Genomic DNA, 24,430 nt, shown 5'->3' with positions numbered 1-24,430 from the left:
AGGTTCTTAGGTGCCACATGGTTGCTGAAAAATATATATATTTCTGTATATCATTAGGTGATATATTCTCTTAACTTGGGGTTAACTGCTTAAAAACATGGAGTCATCTATGACATCTGCAATCTGCCCATGAGTAATGTTATTGCAGGCTGGAATGTTTCTTTACTAACTCGGCTACAATTCCTTGTAAAGTTGCAGTGTGTTTTATGGTACGTGCGCCTGCATTTCCTTGCATGTCATTGTTACAATACCTTTAAGTCAAGCGGCAAGAGGCGTCGTGTCGTTTTCCATTAGGTGGTTTATACTTTGTTTAATTTACCTCTCAGGCATATGAAAAAAGGAAAGAAAAGCTGTCAGTCTGTCACATGTACCTGCACACAATTGTAATAATTACACCACCATTGACAAAGCTAAACACACTGTCAGTGAATGTAAAACACTTGTCAAGAACTAAAATAAACCTTGTAAATCCCATGTTAACCAAATGCAAGGTATTCGGAGAAGAAATTGTTAATTAGAATAGTAGTAAAGGCTTCTGTAGTTTGGATATCTTGTCCCCCCCCGCCCAACGAATGTGCTTGTTATATTAGTAGGAATACTAATACGCAACATTTATGGACCTGGTGTCTATTTAATAATTAGGACAGGTGGTTCTTAATGTTCTTGGCTCTGGCCTATAGATCTTCTGTATCAGGGATCTTATGATGCTTTTTACTAGGGATTCCAGGTGACATCCTTTGACAAGTGATGAACTTCACCACAAGGAGTCACAAGAAGTTATCATATAAGATCTGCAGGCAGCATGTTGTAGAGCAGGAGGAGATGAGCAGAATAATATATAATTTTTTGTGGATTTAGTATTTTCCTATCTAGACTATTTATGACATTATCCCTAGCTCTGCGTTTATGCAGCTATTTGGGAACACACTTCAGTGCCAAGTCCTTTCCTACTCAACTGTATGAGAGCACCAAGCGTATAGTGTTGGCCGCTTTCGGTGTTTCTACAAAGTTAGGCTACATTCACACGGCCGTATGGGGGACGTATATATAGCCGGCGTATATACGCTGTATAAACGTCCCCCAGAGATGGCAATGGGCGTGAGACGCTGCACCGTACCGTTACTAGTTACGAATCTTATTCTATGCATCTTGTTCAGCTATAGTACATTCTTTTAATCAATTCTTTGTTTCCATCCTTTAACAGGCTACAAAAATGTGTTGTGCTATTTTGGCAGCTCAGACAATAGTGTGATTACATTCTTTGGAAAAAGTTATGTATTCGTATGAATTCTTATGATTCTCTGGCTAATACAATGACCTTTTTCAGTAGTGAGTGATGTAAAGTTCACAAAAAGAATAAAGACCTCTGTTGTGACCGTAGGTGGTACATCTGCTTTCCATGATTTTATAGGATTTATTGTTCATATTACAGACTGCAACCCATTATTTGTAATGTGATGTTCTTGTAGCCCATTAGTCAATGTTGTCTTTGTTTTTTTTTCTTTGCAGCACAGACAGATATTTCGATGTTACTCCCAAATCTCACTCTCCGCCTCCAGCTCTGAGTCGTCAACCGGAGAAGAAACGTGAGCTAATGAGGTCACAGACATTGCCAAGATCATCGGGAACTCAAGTTCGCAAAGCTTTCTTTGAGAAGTTTGAACAAGAAAGTGGCAAGTAAGAAAACCATTTGCATTCACCCTGTTCTGTAACACATAAACACTAAGTTGTTATAGACTGGAGTTATGATCGCTGGTAATGTAACAACTATTACAGTTTCGGTCCTTCAGTATGACCAGCAAACAGAGAATCCTTGCATCATATTTCTGTGTGATGCAAGGACTCCCACCCACTGCGCTTTTAGTCCAAGTGACCAGCTTGCGGTTCCGTTTCTGTGGGTCGAACACGTTTATGTTCAGCCGGCCTTAGTCTGTTGAAATGTGCCATAATTCTGCATCATATTTTTATGCTCTTTTCGCTGAAGAGATCTTGGTAAGAAAAGTACATTAAATTTAATCTGCAAGTAAAGAGAACCCCTACAAAAAGTGTATTATAAACTTCAAAATGCACATATGAATGACCCATATGCCTCGCTGCAAATGTTAGACTGATCAAATTGGATCACGGGTGTAACAAAACGCTTAACAACACAATTGTGGATAAGAGGAACTAGAGCCTGGCGTGCCTTCAAATAAAAGATAGAAACGTAAAAAGGATTAAAGGAAATCTAGCATCAAAATCAAGCAGGATTCACCAGGAACACTTACTCTTATATCCAGGCACCATGACTTTGATAATATGTGTTATCCATGGCCTCCTTCCTTCAAAAATTAACTTTTGAAATTATTCTGATGTGCCAGAAAGGCTCTGGAGGCGTTGCCAGAGCCCCTAGGTGCTGTAGCTACACAGGCTGTCACATGTTTCCCCTCCCACTGTGTGAGCTTACAGCAGGCAGAGAGGGGAAGTGCCAACAGAGCATGGTGAGGGGGAGACAGTGTAGCAGCCTGTGAAGCTACACCATGGAGGGCTCTGGATAGCACATAGCACTTTTTAGCATATTTTTTAACTTGATTTTAGAAGGAATGAGGCCACGGATAACAAATTTAAGAAGAGTAACACAGTCACATTGCTTGGATCTAGGAGTAAGTGCCCCTGGTTTATCATGCTGGATTTTAATGGTAAAGATAAAAAACGATGTTACTGTATGCAAACAAATGGATAATGGAAATAGAAATGTAAAAATACAATCTAGCGCTTATGGCATTTACCTATATTGTGTCTTATCTGTGTGTAAATTACACAATAAATTTACAATAAAGAATGATACATTGCCTCTTGCCTATATGGAAGTGCACACAGAATATAAGGAGATTTACCTTTTGGCAATACAATTCAAGCTCAGTTAGGTTCTACATTTTTTAGAGACAGGTACAGGATGATTATCTCTTGGGTAAATATGCGCTGGATATTAATCTTGTGAGTACATGCTTAGAGAATTTCAGATGACTGCATATTATTTAGCATTTCATACACCAGCGGTTATTACGTTCTTAAAAAATATTTCTGTGTGACTGATTTATTGCATCCATAGTTTACTGTTTTCCTGTCTCCTGCACTTACCTAAAATAAGACATTGGAACCCATTAGGGTGTTTATGCTGCATTAATGGATTAATGCATTATTAATAGTTATACATATTGCCGGATTGATGGCCGAACAGTCAATCCGGCAAATTGATGCAGCTAGCCATGGCTATGATTGGCCAGGAAAACGGTAATGTTCACTGTGATATCCACTGTGATATCCACCTAGGAAGGTGCATAGGGCACAATGAAAATTTTAAAATGCATCAGATTGATTGATTAAATTCCAAAGTTTTCTACCCGTTTCAAATAACCATACTCTTCATCAAAGCTACATACTGTTAGTAAATGAGGTGCTGCATATAAAGTTATTTTATACAGTATAGTGACATGGAATGCAATGCAGTGACCTCCGCTCCATGGCCACGGCACAATCACTGAAATTTAATGAATACTCTGAAATAATCTTTAGTTATTATTTTTTATAAAGTTTACAGTTTATTTTATTTTAACAATTTTTGACATCTGCTCCCACCATTTGAATTGACATAATCAAGAAATTAACCAAGTCATTTCTGAAATGTGGGTTTAATTGAAGTTATCACTCTATATACTGTATATTACCCCCCCCCCCTTGCAGTGCTGCCTGCACTGTCCGATCTTCTCCACATGACGTAAACCATCTGTACCTTCAACCCCATGGGTGGCCTTTTCCTATTCATTATTATAAACCACCCATGTTTGGATATATGTTTATATTAAATGATAAGCTGCTATATTATGCATGGAGACATTTACAGCAAGTTAAACGTAAACTTGGGAGTGTTCAATCCTATGGAAAGTGCAAGTTGTGTGGTTGGGTGTAATAACCTTATGATCTATGGGGCCATTGAGAGATGTTTGTTTTCATTTCATTAATCCCAAAAGTACATTTTACAATTGTTTACACCACCAAATAGTGATGTGCCATATACAGGGATGAACCTAAACTCTCTGCTTCCTTAGGCAAGCAATATAGAATTGCACCCCCTCTGCTTCTTCCAGAAGTAATATGAGGTTATTTTTTTAGTAAATGAGTGCTCCATGCAGTTTCTCACACCTGTGCTGACAGCATGTGTGACGAGGCACCTCCGATGCTGCCGCCCATCTTCCTGCAGGTGGTGCTGCCTGAGGCAAAAGGATCCACTCGCCTTATGGATGGTGCATGCCATATATACAGGCTACTAGGCAATAGTGCAAAATGCAGCTTGGTTATTTTTACCTGAAGACGTATTGTTATGTGTGTCACAAAGGAGAATAAAAAAACCTTTCAGTTGATAGAAATCCGTCTTTATTAACATTTTGGTATGCTTTCATTTTGAGATTTAGGATCAATCCTGTAAATGGGTTTTCATGAGCTTTATTCCAAAACAAAGTTAAAAAGAAAGTCATCAAAGTTGAAATGGCAATATTAAAAATAGGCATGTTTGGCAGAAGGAGCCTACATGTTTTAGTAGTTACATCGTAATCAAGGCTCCTTATATAGACAGTCACATCATTGGGGAATTTGCCAGAGTCTGGGCTCAGCAGAAGAAGATCCGACCCCCCATAGCCTCTGATGGTGTCCGCTGAGTGTATACTGCGCTCTACAGCGGGTAAAAATTATCCAGTGTTTCCTGCTGGATACAACGTATACTGTTTAGAAATACTGGCAGATAGGGGTATTCTTTTTGCCTCTAAATCTATACACCCCTTTAGCATGTAAGTCAGGAAATTTCCTGATGTAAGTGCTAAATGTGGACAAAAAATGATAAAGATAATGTATCTTTTAGTACCACTGTATACAGAATACAGCAGACGTCTCTTGCTCCAGCCAGTTGTCTTAATGCGAATGCAAGTTTTAAAAAAAACTCTTCCTTAAATCATGTTTTTAGGTTAAACTTCTATTTTAAAGATAATCTACCATCAAAATCCATCATGATAAACCAGGGGCACTTTCTCATAGATCCAGGCACCATGACTGTGGTAACCTTCTTGTATCTATTCCAATCGCACCTCTGTCTGTATTATGGTGGCATAGAATTTAGCTGTGCCAATCATTCCACGCCTGTTCCTCCAACCAGCGGCTGTTGGTGTTCGATAAAGGCTGTGTAAGAGACGAAAATATTCACACTTATTTTTTGTGCCGCAATAAAAATTGATTTACTTTTGCATCTATATCGGCGTGACAGGATTTTATTCCTTCCTTCTAAAAATAAATTTTTAAAATTATGCTATTGAGCCTGAACTGCTACTAGGGCGGTTCCCAGAGCCCCATTATGCTGTGCCTTCACAAGCTATTACACTGTGCATGAGCCCTCCTCTACCAACCCCACACAATATGTGCTAAAACTGCCTGTGCTGCAATGACATTACATCAGGCAGAGGCAGGGGGAGTTCAAAGCAGGGGGCAGGGTGAAACAGTGTAACGGCATGTGAATTTGCCGCAGAGAGGGGCTCTGGGAACCACCCCAGTAGCCTTTCAGCTTCTTTAGCATAATTTAAAAAGTACCTTATATACTCGAGTATAAGCCTAGTTTTTCAGCACAAAAATGTGTTAAAAACCCCAAACTCGGCTTATACTCGAGTCAAAAAAATAAATAAATCAAAACTCCCCTTTCCGGCGCCCCCCCCCTAGATCTTCTGTGCGATCCATCCGGCAGAGGCGGCAGGTTCGTGCAACATCACATCATCTGACATCAACAGCAGCCGCTGCAATGGTATTGTTGTGCTGCACGACAGGGGGAGGGTGGCTATTTACACTGGGGCAGCGGCTGGCAGGATATATACACTGGGGCAGGGGCTGGCAGGCTATATACACAGGGGCTGGCTGGCTATATACTGGGGAGGCTGTGACCAATGCATTTCCCACCCTCGGCTTATACTCAAGTCAATAAGCTTTCCCAGTTTTTGTGGTAAAATACTCGGGTCGGCTTATACTCGAGTATATATGGTACATTTTAGAAGGACGGGGGCCATGGATAACTAATATAAGAAGATTACCACAGTCACAGTGCTCGATTTAAGTGTCACTGGGTTATCCATGCATGATTTTGATGGTGATTTCCTTTAAGAAACCTGTCATAGTAACACTTTGGTAATTTCTTAAAGTTTAATTTTTACAAATGTGACTGCTGGAAAGATGTTCTCAACATGCTGTCGACTGCAGCTCCAGCACAGTTATTGCCCCACATAGTGATATTTAGGAAATAAAAATAAACTAAATTGGAAATTACAAAAAGTGACATTTTTCCTTTTTTATCTGATGGATAAATATTGAGAGCGATGTTTTTGTGTTACATTATTACTGGATACTTTCAGGAAACTGATTCTGAGCTCTAGAAATGTAGATGCACCAGTTTAATGTTTCATGGTTGTGTAATATGAACTTGATGCCAGATAAATTCCCAGCTTACTCGCTGATAGAGGTTCACACATTAGACACGTCATTGTTTTGGCTGGAGGGATGGATCGCCAGCAGTTGAGGTTCACCACACAAGTTGTGGCTTTTTCTTTTTGCTGACTGCAATTACAAGTGAATCCAAACATTTGAGTCTGGTTTCTTTTAGACCTCACGTGGCCTCGAGCAGTTACATTATTACCGTTTGCTATATAGTTGCTTGATGATAGTTTTATGCCAGAGACATTTGTTTTACAAATTAACATTTGTACAAGATGTGTGAACTTTTCATGTGATGTTGTTCAGAGACATCGGGGCTTTTGAGGAGTTTTCTATGAAACTTAAAGGTAGCCTTCCACCACCAGAATGCCTTATGAACCACTTGTACTGCCCCATAGAACTTATAAATCAAACATACCTTTATAATGTTTGCGGAATGCTCTGTTTGATAGAATTATTTTTTTTTACTAGTGAGGCATATGAGTTTATGTAATGTGAAGAGTTTATGAATGTGCAACTGGAACTCCAAATCCTGCACATGCACAGATCTCTATTAGCGGGAGAGTTTTGCTCCGCCTCTGCAGCAATCCGTGTACACCGCTCATTTTGCCACCAATAAAAATATTAATTAAAAACTGAACAAAAAGCAGTATAGTTAACTAAATATCAACTAACTAAACAACAGTTAACCCCTTCCCGCCGCAGCTTTTTTTCGTTTTTGCGTTTTCATTTTTCACTCCCTACTTTCAAAAATATTCTTCTGGAGCAAATAACTTTTTTATACTTTGGTGTACGGAGCTTTAGGAGGTGTCATTTTTGCGGTTTTTGATATCGTTTACAATGTTATTATTTTTAGGACTGTACGACCTTTTAATCACTTTTTATAGAATTTAAAATTTATTTTTAAATTGCAAAAAAGTACCAGACCCGAGGCTGCCATGGCGATGGATCGCCGCTCCCCGATGACGTCACGGCGAGAGATCCTCGGAAAGATGGTGGCGCCCATGCACCGCCATCTTTTTGAAGCCGACGGCGGCGATCAGCGGTAAAACACCCGCGATCGGTGCTGGCACCAATCGCGGGTGTTACCGGTAAGCCTTTGCTGCAATATGCAGCAAAGACTTACCGGCTATGGAGACGGCTCAGCCCGTGAGCCCACTCCATGCACCCACACCCGGCATGTGACGTAATACTACGTCACATGTCGGGAAGGGGTTAAAGGGGTTGTCCACATTCAGCAAATATTTGATATGGTTTGTGTAAGGAAAAGTTATCCAGTTTTCAAATATACTTTCTGTATCAATTCTCACGTTTTTCTAGATCTCTGCTTGCTGTCCTGCTAAAAAAGCTTCTTTGTTTACTTCCAGTGGATAGAAATCTGTCCATGTGATGTGATGGACATGCAGGTGCAGGAGCCATTATTATCACAGAGGGTAATAAAAGCTGGGTGATAATAACGGCTCCTACTCCTGTACCTCCATCACATCACATGTTTCCTTACACAAACCATATCAAAGATTTGCTGAAAGTGGACAACCCCTTTAACTAAATAACCAAAAATGAAACCTTAGGGTGATGTCACACGTGCCGCTTTGTCTGCGTTTGCAAACGCAGGCAAAGCCGCACCCACCGGGACGGGCCGCAGCCTGATCACATCGGGGTTTCTATGGAAACTCCTGCGATCGGGAACGAGCCGCCGGTGTTTTGCGTTAATTTTGCAAACGCAGACAAAGCGGCACGTGTGGTATCACCCTGACACAGTTCCAAGAACTAAAGTATACAAGAATGTTATATCTGTTTTGTCTTATTGACCCAAATATGTCATTTGGACTGCACAGTAATAGCCATCAAAACAAAGCACATAAGAAAGTGCTTCGTACTATATAAAATTCAAGGTCTTAGTCAGACCAATATCCTTATCCAGTGGCTGGTGAGCTGGCAGCCTTTTATGGGGTCTAGTTTTCTCTTTATGGTCATGCAGACTATGAAGGGAAGGGATAAAATAGACTAATAGTTGTATTAAATCCAGAGTTATATCTAATATATTATCACCTGCAGAACGGTGCCTGTTGCTGACAGGTTCCCTTAGAAGTTGTATTTACTATTTTCATTTTAACTGGTGATGGGACGGTTTTATATTTAATTATTTTCCCTGTAGAAACCTTTTATTGTTTGTTTGATTTATTTCTTTATAGAATATTTTTCCTTTTTAATTTCCTGTGTGAGAAGGCTATTTCTCCTGTGCTGTGTAAGCAGGGTCTTTGATTATTAATCTCCCCTTTTTGCTATTTTTAGAGGCAAAGGGGAATCCAAGGTGAAGCTGAAAAGGTCTCAGAGTTTTGGAGTCGCCAGTGCCAGCAGCATTAAGCAGATCCTCCTGGAATGGTGCCGCTCTAAAACGATTGGCTACAAGGTAAAATTTGGACTCCCCCGCAAAACCTTTGTCTGTGCCAGATACTTGTCTGTACAGCTGTGGAAAAGGAAGTAAACGTGAGATGAAAAGCATGACTTCTGATATAAAAGAGACATCAGTCTCCAGCATCTTCCCTACATCCGTATGTGTAGCACAGAAAAATTACAGTGATGATATTTAAAGCCATAGAGCCATGGGCAGCAGGCAATGTCTATAATATTTCATGTACAGTGATATGCAGCAGTCATAATACTGCCATACAGTATCCACATAATAAGCCATATTCACGATTCTGTCTTTGAGTGCCCATATAATACTTCCATAAAAATTCCCAAATTAATACTTAATGTGTAGACATTGGGAGGATTTCTAAAGAACGGGTGCATCTTGCGCCATCTCCCGAAGTTCCAACTTCCCAGCAAGTTGCGGGGAATATCCATCGCCTATGCGTATATCCAATGAACAACCTTGAGGTTGAATTGTGCTATAACCTGCATCAGGAAGTGGCGCCTGTGAGTAGCTTGAAATAGTCCATGCACCTCCCTGCCAACTTACCCTGGGGGTGGCGTAAGGAATGGAAGGGGCAATTTGACTTTTTTTGGATTGTGGGCTATCACAAGCCTTGACAAATCCCCACCACGGAAAGTAATATGCACAGGGTCCGGGCAAATAAATGCTTAAACTTCTGTGTTTTGTATAACTTGAAACTCCCATTTCATGAAAAGGACTGCCATATATGAACCTTGACTTAGTTTAAAGGAAATCTACCATCAAAAATCAAGTATAATAAACCAGGGACACTGACTCATAGATCCAGACACTGTAACTGTGGTAATCTTCCTGTATTTATTATCCATGGCTTAAAATTATGCTAATGAACCAGAAGGGTGAGGGTTACTAGAGGTCCTCTGTGCTACTGTATCTTCACAGTTCACTGTCTCCCCCTCCCCACTGCTCCCTGAGCCCTTCTCCCTCTCCCTGTCTCATGTAGTTTCACACAGCAGAGGAAGTTAACAGCTCACATAGCTCACAGTGTAACAGCCTGTGAAGCCACAGAATTGAGGGGCTCTGGTAGAACCCCCAAAAAACACTCAGGCTCATTAACATACTTTTAAAATTTGATTTTAGAAAGAAGGAGACCATGAATAACAAATATAACCACAGTCACAGTGCCTGGATGTATGAGTAAGTGTCCCTGGTTTATCATGATGGATTTTTTTTCTTTTAAACTGTTTATTGAAGAAAAAGATTCACAAGTACATTGTGAACAGAGCACAGAGAGATACGCAAAAATTGTACATCCAGGAATGAGAGAATGTTATAAACACATTTCAGCATTTGCCATGTGTATGTGAGTCCTACCATCTTAGGGCAATACATTTTCTGACCATTAAAAGTGACTTGCACAAATATTCTATATTAGTGAGACCAGACGTCCTCAGGTAGCAACCCAAGAAGACATAATTGTTTAAGTTATCATGTCCGATTTTAATGCTAGATTTGCTTTAACAATTTGGTGGTGGTCCTAGATTCCAGCACTGTGAGTCCTGGTCATTTACAGTATAACAAATCAGTTGAAAATGTAATTTCATGAGAAACTTATGTTTTACTGTTTCCTGTCCGTACCGGGTTCGGATCGGAACACATGGCAGGTACTTAAAGGAAACCTACCACCACAAATCTACCTATAAAGGTAGATCGGGTGGTAGGTGAATCAATGGGACGTGAGGATAGCCCTTTTAAGGGCTAATCCTCGCGGCCCCGCACTTTTTTGGAAACTTTTATTACCCTAATATGTAAATTTTGTTATGCGGCTACTGGGGCGTGGAGTAGTCGCATCTGAGGTTACACGAGGCGGCTACTCCACGCCCCGGTAGCCACTTTACCCCTCCTACTCACCATCTACGGCGCGCAGCTGCTCGTAGCTGCGCGCCCTCGTCCGACGTTCATGCCGTCTGCGCATGCGCAGAACAGCAGGCCCGCGCCTGCGCGGTCACTGCTCCGAAGCCGGGGCTGCACAGGCGCGGGCCTGCTGTTCTGCACATGCGCAGACGGCAGGATCGTCGGACGAGGGCGCGCAGCTACGAGCAGCTGCGCGCTGAAGATGGTGAGTAGGAGGGGTAAAGTGGCTACCGGGGCGTGGAGTAGCCGCCTCGTATAACCTCAGATGCGGCTACTCCACGCCCCAGTATGCGCATAACAAAATTTACATATTAGGGTAATAAAAGTTTCCAAAAAAGTGTGGGTACGCGAGGATTAGCCCTTAAAAGGGCTATCCTCACGTCCCATTGATTCACCTACCACCCGATCTACCTTTATAGGTAGATTTGTGGTGGTAGGTGCCCTTTAATGCACACCCTTATGTGTATGTTGCATATAGCAGCTCAAGAGACGATGATGTCCACACACTTGTTCAAAATTTGATCATCTGACCTTTGTCCTAGATAAGCAAAAAGTGAATGCAAACAAAAATGCATAAAGCACATTAAGGTGTCCTCATGGCCAGGAGTCCAGATCACTCCATCTACTCTTTATCCTTGTGCATGGATGCATTCGTGTTTTTTGTGATATTGTTTAGGATAGATGGTTTTTCTTTAGAATGGCATATTTGTGAGTAATTTTTATTACAAACATGTATCAGATATAGTACATTGTATTTTTATATGGGTCATAACGTGCTGCTTTTATGATTGCTATTTCAGAATATTGACCTGCAGAACTTTTCATCCAGCTGGAATGATGGGATGGCTTTCTGTGCCCTGGTCCACTCTTTCTTCCCAGAAGCTTTCGATTATGATGCTCTGGTGCCTTCAAATCACAAACAGAATTTTGAACAAGCGTTCTCTACAGCCGAGTAAGTGTCCTTTCTATATCTTTATTACTGTGTACTGATATTAACAGTGGTGTAACTAGAAGCTGATGGGCCCCAGTGTAAAGTCTGTGCCAGGCCCCCGACTATAATGTATGGTTTAAAGCACCCCCTACCTAAGGACACCTGACTTACAGATGACGCCTAGTTACAGACAGACCCCTCTGACCTCTGGTGAAGCTCTCTGGATGTTACTTTAGTCCCAGGCTGTAATGATCAGCTGTACGGTGTCTGTAATGAAGCTTTATTGATAATCCTTGGTCCCATTACAGCACAAAATTTAGAAAATCCAATTGTCACTGGGACAAAAAATTTTTTTCTGGAGCTACAATTAAATATGAACTTACAATAAAATATACAATTCTGACTTGCATACAAATTCAACTTAAGTACAAACCCAGGGAACCTATCTTCTATGATACCTGAGGACTGCCTGTAATCTAGTCTATGTAATCTAGGAACATACATTCCTTTAGTAGGAGGTTGATATTAACCCTTTGATGCTTGCCATACATGTCCTAATTGCACATACCCCATGCAGATAACACTTATATAGACGTCATTAATGGCACAGTTCAAATTGCTATATATATTTTTTATTGTACCATAGAAACACAGTTCAGGGGTAATTTTAAAGAGGAGTGTCTCCCCTTTAATGTTGTATTAGGATTGTGTTTCTAGGTGCCACCTTACTGGAGATATCTACTGTTAAAGTTGCAGTCAGAAATGTGCACATTTTTTTATTTTTACATTTCTTTGTACGTAAATAAATGTGTTAAATAACTTGTCCCATCTGGATAACCACTTTATATTGTAAGGTGACTGTGATTTGCTGCAGGTCAATCATATCTTAATCATTCTTAGGCCACATTCACCATCACAATGTTGCTACAGAATCAGATTGTACAGATTTCCATTGTAGTTTGTACTTCTATGTAGGTTTTAAACCTAGATTTTATCCTGATGTACAATACTGGGTATATGAAAGTGCCTAAGGCAAGTCTAGGCCCCTATTGCTTAATTTCTCGGTGAAGTCATTCTATATATTTCAGTTACAGTATTGTTACCTTGACCCTACCCTCAGGATAACTTCACCCAGTGAAGGATACAGAATTTCCTCATCTGTAGCAATACCAAGAATAACTTGTTTTCTGACACTCTTGTTTCCTGCTGTAAATGAACAGACATGCTTTGATGTCCTGCTTGTAGTGGCGTATAGGCACTAGGCACGTATACACTATATCAGGGTCGGACTGGAGTGCTAAGGGCCCACCAGTGAAATCTGTTACATGGAAATATTAAATATTTATTTTAGGCCTCCGCATATGGACATGTGGATTATAGCGCATCTCATAAATACAATTGTCTTGGCCACTACAGTATAGTAAAGGCTGGCTGTATACCACTGGGGGCTGGCTGTATACTACTGGGGGCTGGCTGGCTGTATACTACTGGGGGCTGGCTGGCTGTGTAATACTGGGTGCTGGCTGGCTGTATACTACTGGGGGCTGGCTGTATACTACTGGGGGCTGGCTGGCTGTATACTACATGGGGGCAGGCTGGCTGTATACTATTGGTGGCTGGCTGTATAATACTGGGGGCTGGCTGGCTGTATAATACTGGGGGCTGGCTGGCTGTGTACTACTGGGGGCTGGCTGGCTGTGTACTACTGGGGGCTGGCTGGCTGTGTACTACTGGGGGCTGGCTGGCTGTGTACTACTGGGGGCTGGCTGGCTGTGTACTACTGGGGGCTGGCTGTGTACTACTGGGGGCTGGCTGTATACTACTGCGGGCTGGCTGTATACTACTGCGGGCTGGCTGTATACTACTGGGGACTGGTTGGCTGTATACTACATGGGGCTGGCTGTATACTACATGGGGCTGGCTGTATACTACTGGGGGCTGGCTGTATACTACTGAGGGCTGGCTGTATACCCCTGGGGGCTGGCCGGCTGTATACTCCTGGGGGCTGGCCGGCTGTATACTCCTGGGGGCTGGCCGGCTGTATACTCCTGGGGGCTGGCCGGCTGTATACTCCTGGGGGCTGGCCGGCTGTATACTCCTGGGGGCTGGCCGGCTGTATACTCCTGGGGGCTGGCCGGCTGTATACTCCTGGGGGCTGGCCGGCTGTATACTCCTGGGGGCTGGCCGGCTGTATACTCCTGGGGGCTGGCCGGCTGTATACTCCTGGGGGCTGGCCGGCTGTATACTCCTGGGGGCTGGCCGGCTGTATACTCCTGGGGGCTGGCCGGCTGTATACTACTGGGGGCTGGCCGGCTGTATACTACTGGGGGCTGGCCGGCTGTATACTCCTGGGGGCTGGCCGGCTGTATACTACTGGGGGCTGGCTGTATACTACATACTATATGGGGCTGGCTATATACTACATGGGGCTGGCTGTATACTACATGGGGCTGGCTGTATACTACATGGGGCAGGCTGTATACTACTGGGGACAGGCTGGCTGTATACTACTGGGGACTGGCATATACGATGTATATATATCCCTTCTGTCATGTTATATAAACCCCACTCTGGGGGGTCCTCCAGAGGGTTTACATGAAATTAAAGGGGTTTCTGTTCATATAAACAAGCCCTAGGGGTTTATATAAAATGTAAGGGGTTTCCCTCTGGGGGGTACTCTTGTCTATATATATAATACCCCTTCCATATACACAATCTTTGCCCTCAGTCCTTTTAATGAATACTGCCCCCCCTCCCCCAGGGCCCCATTTGTCCTAAATTCATTTTATAAACACTGGCCCCCTTTGCCCTCCATGCTTTAATAAACATTGCACCCCCGGGGGCCCCCCATTCTTTGGCCTGAAGGTGTGGGGAAAAAAACGTACCTAAGTACAGTCGGCGGTGCTTCTTCCTCCTTCAGTTCTTCGGGTCCGGAGTGAAGAGCGGTGACGGGATGTGCGGCGCGTAATGACATCATTACGCGCCGCACATCCGGGGTCTGGATGACAGACAGACTTGCGGTACTAGTACCGCGAGTCTTACTGCAGCTGCGCCTGCTTCCCACTGGCCACCAATGTCCGCGATGGCTGGCGACAATCCGGACCAGACATGTCATCTACATCTTAAAGATGCAGATGACAATGCCTGGGGCCGGCTGTCAGCAGGTGCCGCCGGCGACACACCACTCGCGGCCGCATCTGTATACTATGGCAGGGGCCTCCGATACAAACGGAGGCCCCTGCAACTTTGTGGCTTGTCGGACTGTCGGTGTCTGGGACCGGGGCCCACCGGGGAATTCCCCGGCCCCCCGCCGACCCAGTCCGAGCCTGCACTATATACACTGTGTGATAGTGTGGTGGGGTAGATTTTCACCATAGGGCAGTTTAATCTATATAAAACTTTTTACTTACAGTTGTATTGTATATTCATTGTATTTTGCAGAAAGCGATGTCAGCTCTTTACGGGTAAGGAGGGTCAGGTTAAACAAATCTTGATGCAATCAGTCTGGTTGTTTTAACAAGACAAGCAATAGAAAACACATGTTAACGGCATGTACAGAAATTCCCATGAACACGGATTCTAGAACTTCGTTTCTAGCCTGATCTGCATGACCTACATTGTCATCATTTTGTCATGTCCCTGAATACCTTAGGTATCCATTTACCACACACTGTTACAGATACGTTAGGTTTACAGATTCTTTCATTTATTAAAAATAAAAGCTAGTGAAACCTGACGCATCTTCTCTTACATACTTAAGACCTGATGTCTATCGAATGTAGTAAAGCTGCACACAGAATAGTGACCAGAGGCTGCACTTTACTCTCAGCTGTACAGAAGTTCATAGTCTGAAATGTAGAAGCCTTTACTTTTGATAGGAACATGTCACTATAAAATTGCAATGTCATTTATCGGTAGCATGTTATAGAGCAGGAGAAGCTGACAACAGAGAAAAGATTAAATACTGTTTCTAAACCTAGAGAAAGTAGAGATTTTTTTAAAGTTATCTTTCTTAACATTTTCCAATTAAACAACAACAATACCATCGGAACATACTTGTATACATACAAAGAAAACCACCCATAATACTATGTACTATCTGCTCAGTTTTGTCACGGCTGCACTTTACCCAATGCAACACAAAATTCTGCACTGAAAGGCGCGTTCCACCAGATTTATGAAGAACGTGCACCACTATTCACATCACATCACAGGCAAACTGCAGCTAGTGCAGTTTGCACTTTTATTTTATAAATATGGACCACTATGTTCAATCTGCTCAGTTCCTCCTGCTCTATAACATGCTGACACTATCTACAATCTGCTTGACTACTCTAGGTCTGTAACATTCTGCACCCCAGACGCTCCGCTTTTTCTGCTTTATAACATGCCGCCTGCAGAAAGGACACTACAATCGCCTCTGCTCCTCCTGCTCAGTAACATGCTTGCAAATAGGACACCATGTACAATTTTCTCAGCTCCACCCGCTCTATAATATGGTGCCTGCATATAGGATACTATGTACAAACTGCTCTGCTACTCCTGCTCTGTAACATGCTGCCTGCAGATAGGACGCTGTACAATCTGCTCATCCCCTCCTGTGCTGTAACACGCTGCCTGCAGATAGGACAGTATGTACAATCTGCTCATCCCCTCCTGTGCTGTAACATGCTGCGTGCAGATAGGACAGTATGTAGAATCTGCTCCACCCCCTCCTGCTGTGTAACATGCTGCTGGCAGATAACACTATTTTATGGTGACAAGTTCCATGCGCCGGTTTTTATCTTCAGTCCTTAGTCAGTTTTGTTTACTGATGGAACACAGTGGGGCACATTTACTTACCCGTCCCTGGCGAGTTCCCTGATGTGCGTTGTCCGCCGAGAATGAACTTTGCCACGATTCACTAAGATCGTGCGCCCAATATCCTGGATGTGTCTCTTCCCCACTCAGGTCTGCCGAAGTTCACCATCTTCTTCCTGGTGCATGTAAGTGCATTGTATGCGACACAATTTGAATGTTAAATCCCGCGTTGAGTCCGAATCATTTGGATCGTCTGAAAATCCAATCGCGTGCAACACAATCCCCTTCTAGATACTTGTCCCAGTGGCGCAAATCTGAAAAGTCCGATGGAAATGCGATCCGTGGAGTCTTCATTGACTTCCGTGATGGGAATAGATTGCTTAGGTTGTAGCATCAGGGGTAAAAGGGACAACTGCTGCTGTGATTATAGGAGATCCCATTAGTATAGGATACAAAGAAAAAGTATTTTTAATGAGAAAAAAATTGTGGATCACGTAAATGTTACATTACCTTGTACTATTCTTAGGGATTTTGATTCACTCAACAAGTAACTGTAGCTGTAGTCAACTTCATTAGAGGGTATATGGGCTACAGAATTTACTTCAAAGAGAGATTATGCTTTAACACAAGAAAATATGTCCAATTAGTATTTCAGGTGACTATAGAGGAGAGGAAATACTGGGGTTATGCCTATGACCGCTTGTGATCCACAGTAATTTGAGGTTGCAGGGGTCTGCACGTACTTCGCACTTGGGGGCACCAGTCTGTCCTGTATCGGTGTGAACCCTGGCGGACACATGTACTCACTTTTGCCCTTAGTACACATGCCCCGAGCACAGTTATTATGTTTGTGTTTCAGGAATGTTTTCATTATGACTTCATCCTATCTTAGCCCCCCTCCCATACTCCCCCAAAGGAGTTACAGATCATATGTGTGCTATGTGTACCTCTGTCTGTAGCCATTCTTAACCCTTCCTTTACATCGCATTTAGTTTCATTACAACATAACATAAACTTCTTGATGTGGTGGGACTGAAACTTTGAACAACTTGTACAATAAGGTCTTCATTCACACTGTACCAGGAATAGAAACCTGACAAGTGACTGTTAGACCATTTATTTGGATTCAGCTTTCATGTGGCAGAGTCTGATCTATACGTAGATTTCTATGTATAATATTTCGGGCTATCGCACACTTCTGCTATACAGTGTATGCAGCCTTGTTGTATCTTGTCACTTACAGGCGGTTATACATCAACCTGCAGTTTACTAAAAGGGAACATCTTTCTGTTTAATACAGTGGGAATGAGTTACAGAGAATTAACTACCCGTGACTGAGTGAAAGAGACAAAGTATCCGAGAATTGTAAAAAGTGTTCCTGGCTAGAAATATTGGTAGCTTTTATATAGAAAAGGTCCCCAATATCAGATTGGTGGGGGTTCCACATCTGGCACCCACACAGAGAATGGAACAGGAAGTAGACGGCTCTGTTCTCCCTGTAGTGGTCATACCAGGTTACTGCAGATCAGTTTCCATTCATTTTATGTTCCTTAAATATGGAAAACCCTCAGAGGGCCAAGGGAAGAAAAAAAAGTACACGTGCCCCGCTCCAGCTCCTAGTTTTTGCATTACCCCACACCGAGCGTGTCCCACCGTGCGCCGAAGCTGCTTCGAATATAAAGATTAAAAAAGTGTTTAAAAGCATTATAGCGCATTATGAAAATAACGAAGATATGCTGCGGCACCAGCTCACCCTGAGCTGGTGCACGGTATGTAATGCTTAGAAGTACAATTTGAAAGTGGTAGGTTCCCTTTAACCAGCATAGTATGGTGGCATTCCAATGTATAAGTCCTCTCTTATGTGTCACTCACCACCAGTGAGACAACATTACTCCTCTGTTTACTACCACTTACCTGAAAGGAACAGGATTTCCATGGTAAAAAGCAGGATTGACATGTTAATGCTTTGTAGTGTTTATCAGAGAATGGCTTTGTAATGAAGTGGTGGTGTCAGCATGCCTCTAGCAAGTAACCATTCATTATGTGTAATCTGATTATACATTAAAAAAACACAAGTCCCTGCTAGAATTTGTTTGAGTTGAGTTTGAGTTTGTCTCCCCAGGTCTGTCCTTATACACTGTACTCATATGGACAGTTACATCACTGGGCCCCCCCCATAATGTACTTTCAGAGGAAGTCTGAGATGGATGCAATACTGTTGCAATCCGTCCCTCATAAACTCTAATGGCCTCTGCTGAGTGTTAACTTTGAGCAGGATGAATAGAAAGCTGTAGCTTGCTGCGTCTTTCCCTCCTTTGTTTCCCACAGTATATAACTTCTACTATGCAGTTAAAGGCAGAAATGATGCCTCTGTCTGCCGGTATATACGTCAGGAGCTTTCCTGGTATTCGCTGAGCATATTATAAAAACGTGAAATGAATGTAGCCTTACTGGTATTCTTTATGGTATCCCAGCTGAGGGTCTCTGATCATCTCACTATTGACCCATTTTACATGTCCACCATAGCAACCCCTTTAATTACTGTTATTTTTTGATCTATTAATATAATAAGCTGGCATTTTATTTTAGGTAGCATCACATGCATGCTCTTATCTGAAATGACAGGACTACAAAAAAAGTTTTTGCAGACTTGTCAGCGCTTGCTAAATCCAAGCACATGAAGAGCAGGTGGATGCGAGCGGCGTTGTTACCAACGCTTCATCAAACCTCAGCATAATCCTGTGCATGTAATCAGAGATTTGGGAGCACCCGGTGTCAGAAATCCTGCTGGTCTGAATATTAATCTACAGTTTGGGCCAGAGGTTGTGTCACTGTGCTTATAATAAAGCATGAACAATGTGGCACAGGATAAAACAATCTACACCAGTGTGTTGGCGCTAGTTCGGCTAATGAGGGGCTGCATTTCAAAGGAACCATTAAGTGTTTTTTCACTTTCCAAAATGATGATAAATCCTAAGATCTGATTAACTAAGTTAAGTCTTGTGGACCAAATTGCCATCTCTAAGCTAAGGTATTAAAGGGATGGCGGAAATAATGGTTTTATGTACTTAATAGAAATTCAGATTGCACGGGCAAAGCTGTAAACCTGGTATCGTAGTTTTCTATCATGATATGTAGTTATTTATGGGAACCATAGGAATATTAATTGCAGAAACTTGTCTGCCTTGTCAGTGGGATTTCCATATGGATTTTGGCATAGATTCTGATTCACAATTCACATGGGATTGAAGTCAACTTTCTGTGGTTTTCATTGGGATTCTGTGTTGCTGATCCCTGTAATCGTCTGCTGCAGGATTACAAGGTAGCAGCCCTGTTTTATTATGCCTTTTCTGTGCATCATCAGAAGCAGCAGGACTGTGAAAATGTATTTATATTCCAAGTTTGTAGCTGTCCTGTTGGCTCTCTGGATTGAACAGCTTGAAAGCCTCTCCCCTGTGAGTAAAAGCTGTAGCCGGCTTCTAGTTGATAACTACAGCAGTGATTCAGAGCAGAGGAACTGTGGATTAGTTCAATGCAAGGCTTGAGTAGACTGATATGCATTCAGGTTCAAAGGTGGCCGAAATGTCCAGGACATGTGAGAGCTTACGCTTGGTTCTTCATATGACTAGCCTTATCCTCCAATGCCATGACTAACACATTTTTCTGATATGCTGTGGATAATATGCCGTCAATTTGTGTACATTTGTATATTATTTTACATTGTGTTGCACTACTTCATAAGGCTCTTCCACACGTACGTTACAGTCTGTTCGAGCATGTGGCTGGGTGCAGGAGACAGGAGCACTCCTCACCCCTCTCCTCTCCATAAAAAGCTGAGCCAGGTCGCAGTTCGGTGAGTCTCAAAGTACTCACCACATTGTGACCTGTTGCAAAGCAGTGACAGCAATTATAAGATTATATATATATATATATATATATATATATATATATATATATATATATATATATATCCTCCCCAGGCCTGATATACATTTTTAAGTAGATCTCTAATATGCTTAAGGAAGATAAAATAAATATCTTTATGGTCTCAGTATAAGTTGACACTGCACCCTTGCTACCTGCTGCTTCCATACTTCCAACAAATAATTGCCTTTATTTTGTTATTTCAGAACAATGGCTCATTGTGACCGACTCATTGAAGTTGAAGACATGCTGATGATGGGCAGGAAGCCGGACCCTATGTGTGTGTTCACCTATGTTCAGTCCCTCTACAACCACCTGCGACGCTTTGAGTGATCTCCTATGACGGCACTTGGTGTTCGGGTCAAGGTTTCCCATCAGCAGCAGCACATTCAGCCTCTTCTTATCACAGCAGACATGTCTTTCCATCCATCTCTCCTGCAGCGTACACCCTGTAGCCTGCCTTCAGAGAGACAGATGACACAGGATTGTCCACAGGGTCCTCAGGACATCCTCTATTTTTACAAAACCATTCACCATTCACGCCTGACGGAGAAGAAGGTGGGTGTGTTGGTTTTGTCACCTCTGGACTGCAGTCTTATCTGAATGACACCTCGGTGGCTCATTGTCTGGCCATCTGAAACCTACCGAACCTGTGCTGCAAGGCGCTGACATGGAAATGAGCAAGAGACTCCGATTTCCAGAAGTGAGCCAATGCTGTGATGTCAGGCTGGTGCTAATGGACTGAATGCGCCTTTGTTCTTGGATTTTTAGGCTTTAGACGTTAGTTTTTATTTCAAGCTCAGCCCAAGTTGGATAACTGTTTTATAGCATTTCCATAAAATATCACTTATAGAAGATGATGGTATGGACAAAAAGATCTTGAGCACGAGCCAAAGAATAGAACAGAAAGCCTTTCTTTTTTCCCTGTGCCTACAGGTTATTATTCAAGGTTTCTCTATGTCACATCACCCGACCCGACCTAAGGGCTACATAGACTGCTTTTATACAGGATCCTTTTATTGTTGACTCCCGTTATATTGGGAAGATTTTAATAGATGCAGCAAATGTTATACACCACTTGACGTATGAAGTAATGTTTTATTTTGTCACAACAAATATAAAACTGTAATTTGTAGAAAACTCCCAAAAATATGATAGAGCTGACACCTGTTGAACTCTGCATCGATGGATGCGTGGAAGCATACTCTGTCACCCATCCGGACGTCTCTTGTCATGTCTAGTTAATATATGAACATACTGAGCAGGGATCTTCTTAGGGTAATGGCACACATAGCATAATGGCCGCAAGGTTTACCCCAACGTTGAGTCCGCAGCCAAAGTAGACTGGTTTCTGATGCATATAATTCGGCATAGGGGTGTACTATGAGCCACAGAGAGAGATATCTCCAGAGGAAAGGCGTTTGTATGGGATTGTCATAATTCCCATATACTACAATACTACTGTATTATGCTGTGGATTCACAGGAAAGCAATGTGTGCAAATACACTTACTGTTAATTCATTGCTGGTTTGCATCTTTAAAGGGAATTTACCATTAAAATCTAGCATGATTATCCAGGCACGGATAATCTTCTTATATTTACTACCCATGGCCTCCTTCCTTCTAAAATCAACTTTAAAAATTATGGTAATTAGCCAGAAGGATTCTGGGGGCGCTACCAGAGCATCTTCGTGCTGTAGCTTCACAGCACTTCCCCCTCTCCAAGGGTGTGCTAAAACTTTCCCTGCTGAAGTGAGATCACATAAGGGAGGGGAAGTGCTGAGAGCCCAGGTTAATAAAGGAGGGGAAGTGCTGAGAGCAGTCTGACAGACTAATAGCATAATTTTAAAGGTTGATTTTAGAAGGAAGAAATCAATGGATAATAAATATAAGACGATTACCACAGTCACAGTGGCTGGATCTATGGGTACGTGCCCCTGGTTTATCTATGCTTGATTTTGATGGTAGATTTCGTTTAAAGAGGACCTACACCTCATCCTAGAAATGTGTAAAACAGGGTTTTACTAATCCCCTTACCAAAGCAGTGAGTGTACAGTGTTATGTTTTTAATTCTTTCATACATTTCTAGGTGGAATGACAAGGGACAGCCCATTACAGTACAGGGATTATTATTTTGGGGAAATACAAGTATATTCTAAAAGAGACCGGTCAGGAGAGGGGACGCTACTATTTTACTGTAGAAACCACCAGAAAGTGATCAGGCCCTGTTTTATATTCCTGCACATGTACATGTAGTTCTTGGAAATAAGGTCACTCCACCACATTTCTTTTAGGCACATCCTAGTGGTAGTATTCTTGTGTATGCACTGACTTTTTGATTTTATTGTTTTTGCAAGTAACACTAATGAAAAATGTGTGCATTGAGCAGTGTATTGAGAGATCTGTAATGACGGGAAGATGACTGCTTATTCCTTATTGTCTGATATTAAACAACACTGATTCCTTTCTTCATTGTCAGATGTAATAATATACGGTTGTCGTCGTCGTCGTCACATAATAATCACAATATACATTCACTGAGCCGTATGAAGGCTCAAAACGTTATCACAAAAATATGAACCAATTCCAAAGTTGAGCAGATTAGATTTTGTATTTAAAGAGGACCTGTCACCCCAAAAATGACCCCCACACTGACAGCGGCTGCGCCCGCAGACTTTCTTCTTCACATTGGCAGCAGAAATTTCGCAATATATGCGATGCTGACGGGTTCTCCTACAGGTCTCCGATGACAGGGGCGTGCTGGGGGTGTGTTGGCAGGCCCCCTTATGACCGACCGGCCGGACACATAAATTTTTTTTAAAACTGGCTGGGGAGAAAGGGGCTGTGGAGAGGATTATGGGGGGGGCACATTTGGTGGAGGTCATTTTCAGGGTGACAGGTCCTCTTTAACACTTCATATAGGGCTTTTACATGGATCTATGGATCATACAGTATATCAATGGGAATGAATACTTTTAATACTCAGGTATTTTTTTTTAGCAACCAATGGAAGGAATGGAAAAGGCCAATAAAAACCGATGATGTCGGCAGTCAGCAAATGGATGATCAACCTAAAACATAACATTGCAACCATAATTTATTTGAAAATTTAGCAGTGGATTGAAACATCTGTTTGATGCGTCCACAAATTGATAAGAATAGAGATATGGGGGGGCGTGGCCTGCAGCCGACATGAGCGGACGCATGTAACTGAGCTCCGTCAGCAACCTAGGGGTTTCTTCATTTATCCTGCCGAAATTGCCTGCAGCCATGCCTGGAGCAAGATCCAAGGGGGCCCCGGTGAGAGGGGCGTCGGGCGGTACGAAAAATCTGACCCCGCCAGCGGCAGCGGAGCGCCTGAAAGCGTTCGCCCGCACGGACCCACAACGCGGCCCTGTTCCCGCCGAAAGGCGCGCCTTCACTCCTCCACGAGAGGAACAAGACGCTGACATGGAGGACAGTGACAGAGAACCCACACTGCGAGAGGTCACTGCACAGCTCCTCACAGCCATACAGGAGTCCACAACTGCCCTGACAACTAGAATCGAGGAGGTTAAAATCGATGTGGGACTCATCAGGAATGATATGCAGAAGTTAAGGGAGCGGGTCACAGAAACGGAGACCCGAATCTCCCAGATAGAGGACGCTTCAGCCCCGGTACCTGGGCGCATAAGAGCGCTGGAACAGTTGGCTAACCAGTGGATGCAAAGAGCGGAGGACACCGAAAATCGGCTGAGGCGCAATAACTTGAGAATTTTGGGCCTCCCGGAACGCGCTGAGGGCAGAGATCCGGTGGCCTTCATGGAATCCTGGCTCAAAGAAGTCCTACCGGAGGCCTCCGTGTCGACACTGTATGCCATCGAGCGTGCCCACAGAGTCCCGGCTCGCCCCCCTCCTCCGGGCTCCAGACCAAGGCCGATGCTTGCACGATTGATTAGTAGCAGAGATCGAGATGCCA

At 42.8% G+C, this 24,430-nt stretch overlaps 1 protein-coding gene across 1 annotated transcript in view; it reads left to right on the top strand.

Annotated features, from left to right (window-relative positions):
• SMTNL2 (smoothelin like 2) overlaps positions 1 to 22,944 on the top strand; it is a 71,002-nt gene extending 48,058 nt beyond the window's left edge. Inside the window, exons 6-9 of the mRNA XM_072138089.1 lie at positions 1,510 to 1,677; positions 8,797 to 8,914; positions 11,617 to 11,768; positions 20,678 to 22,944. Coding sequence (XP_071994190.1) covers positions 1,510 to 1,677; positions 8,797 to 8,914; positions 11,617 to 11,768; positions 20,678 to 20,804 — 565 coding nt within the window. The 3' untranslated portion in view covers positions 20,805 to 22,944. The remainder of the gene's footprint in view (positions 1 to 1,509; positions 1,678 to 8,796; positions 8,915 to 11,616; positions 11,769 to 20,677) is intronic.
• The last annotated feature ends 1,486 nt before the right edge of the window (positions 22,945 to 24,430 follow it).

The sequence above is a fragment of the Engystomops pustulosus genome, chromosome 2, assembly GCF_040894005.1.
Source record: "Engystomops pustulosus chromosome 2, aEngPut4.maternal, whole genome shotgun sequence".
Classification (NCBI taxonomy): Eukaryota; Metazoa; Chordata; class Amphibia; order Anura; family Leptodactylidae; genus Engystomops; species Engystomops pustulosus.
Note: the sequence above shows the minus strand (reverse complement) of the source record. Positions and strands in the feature narration are given on the sequence as shown.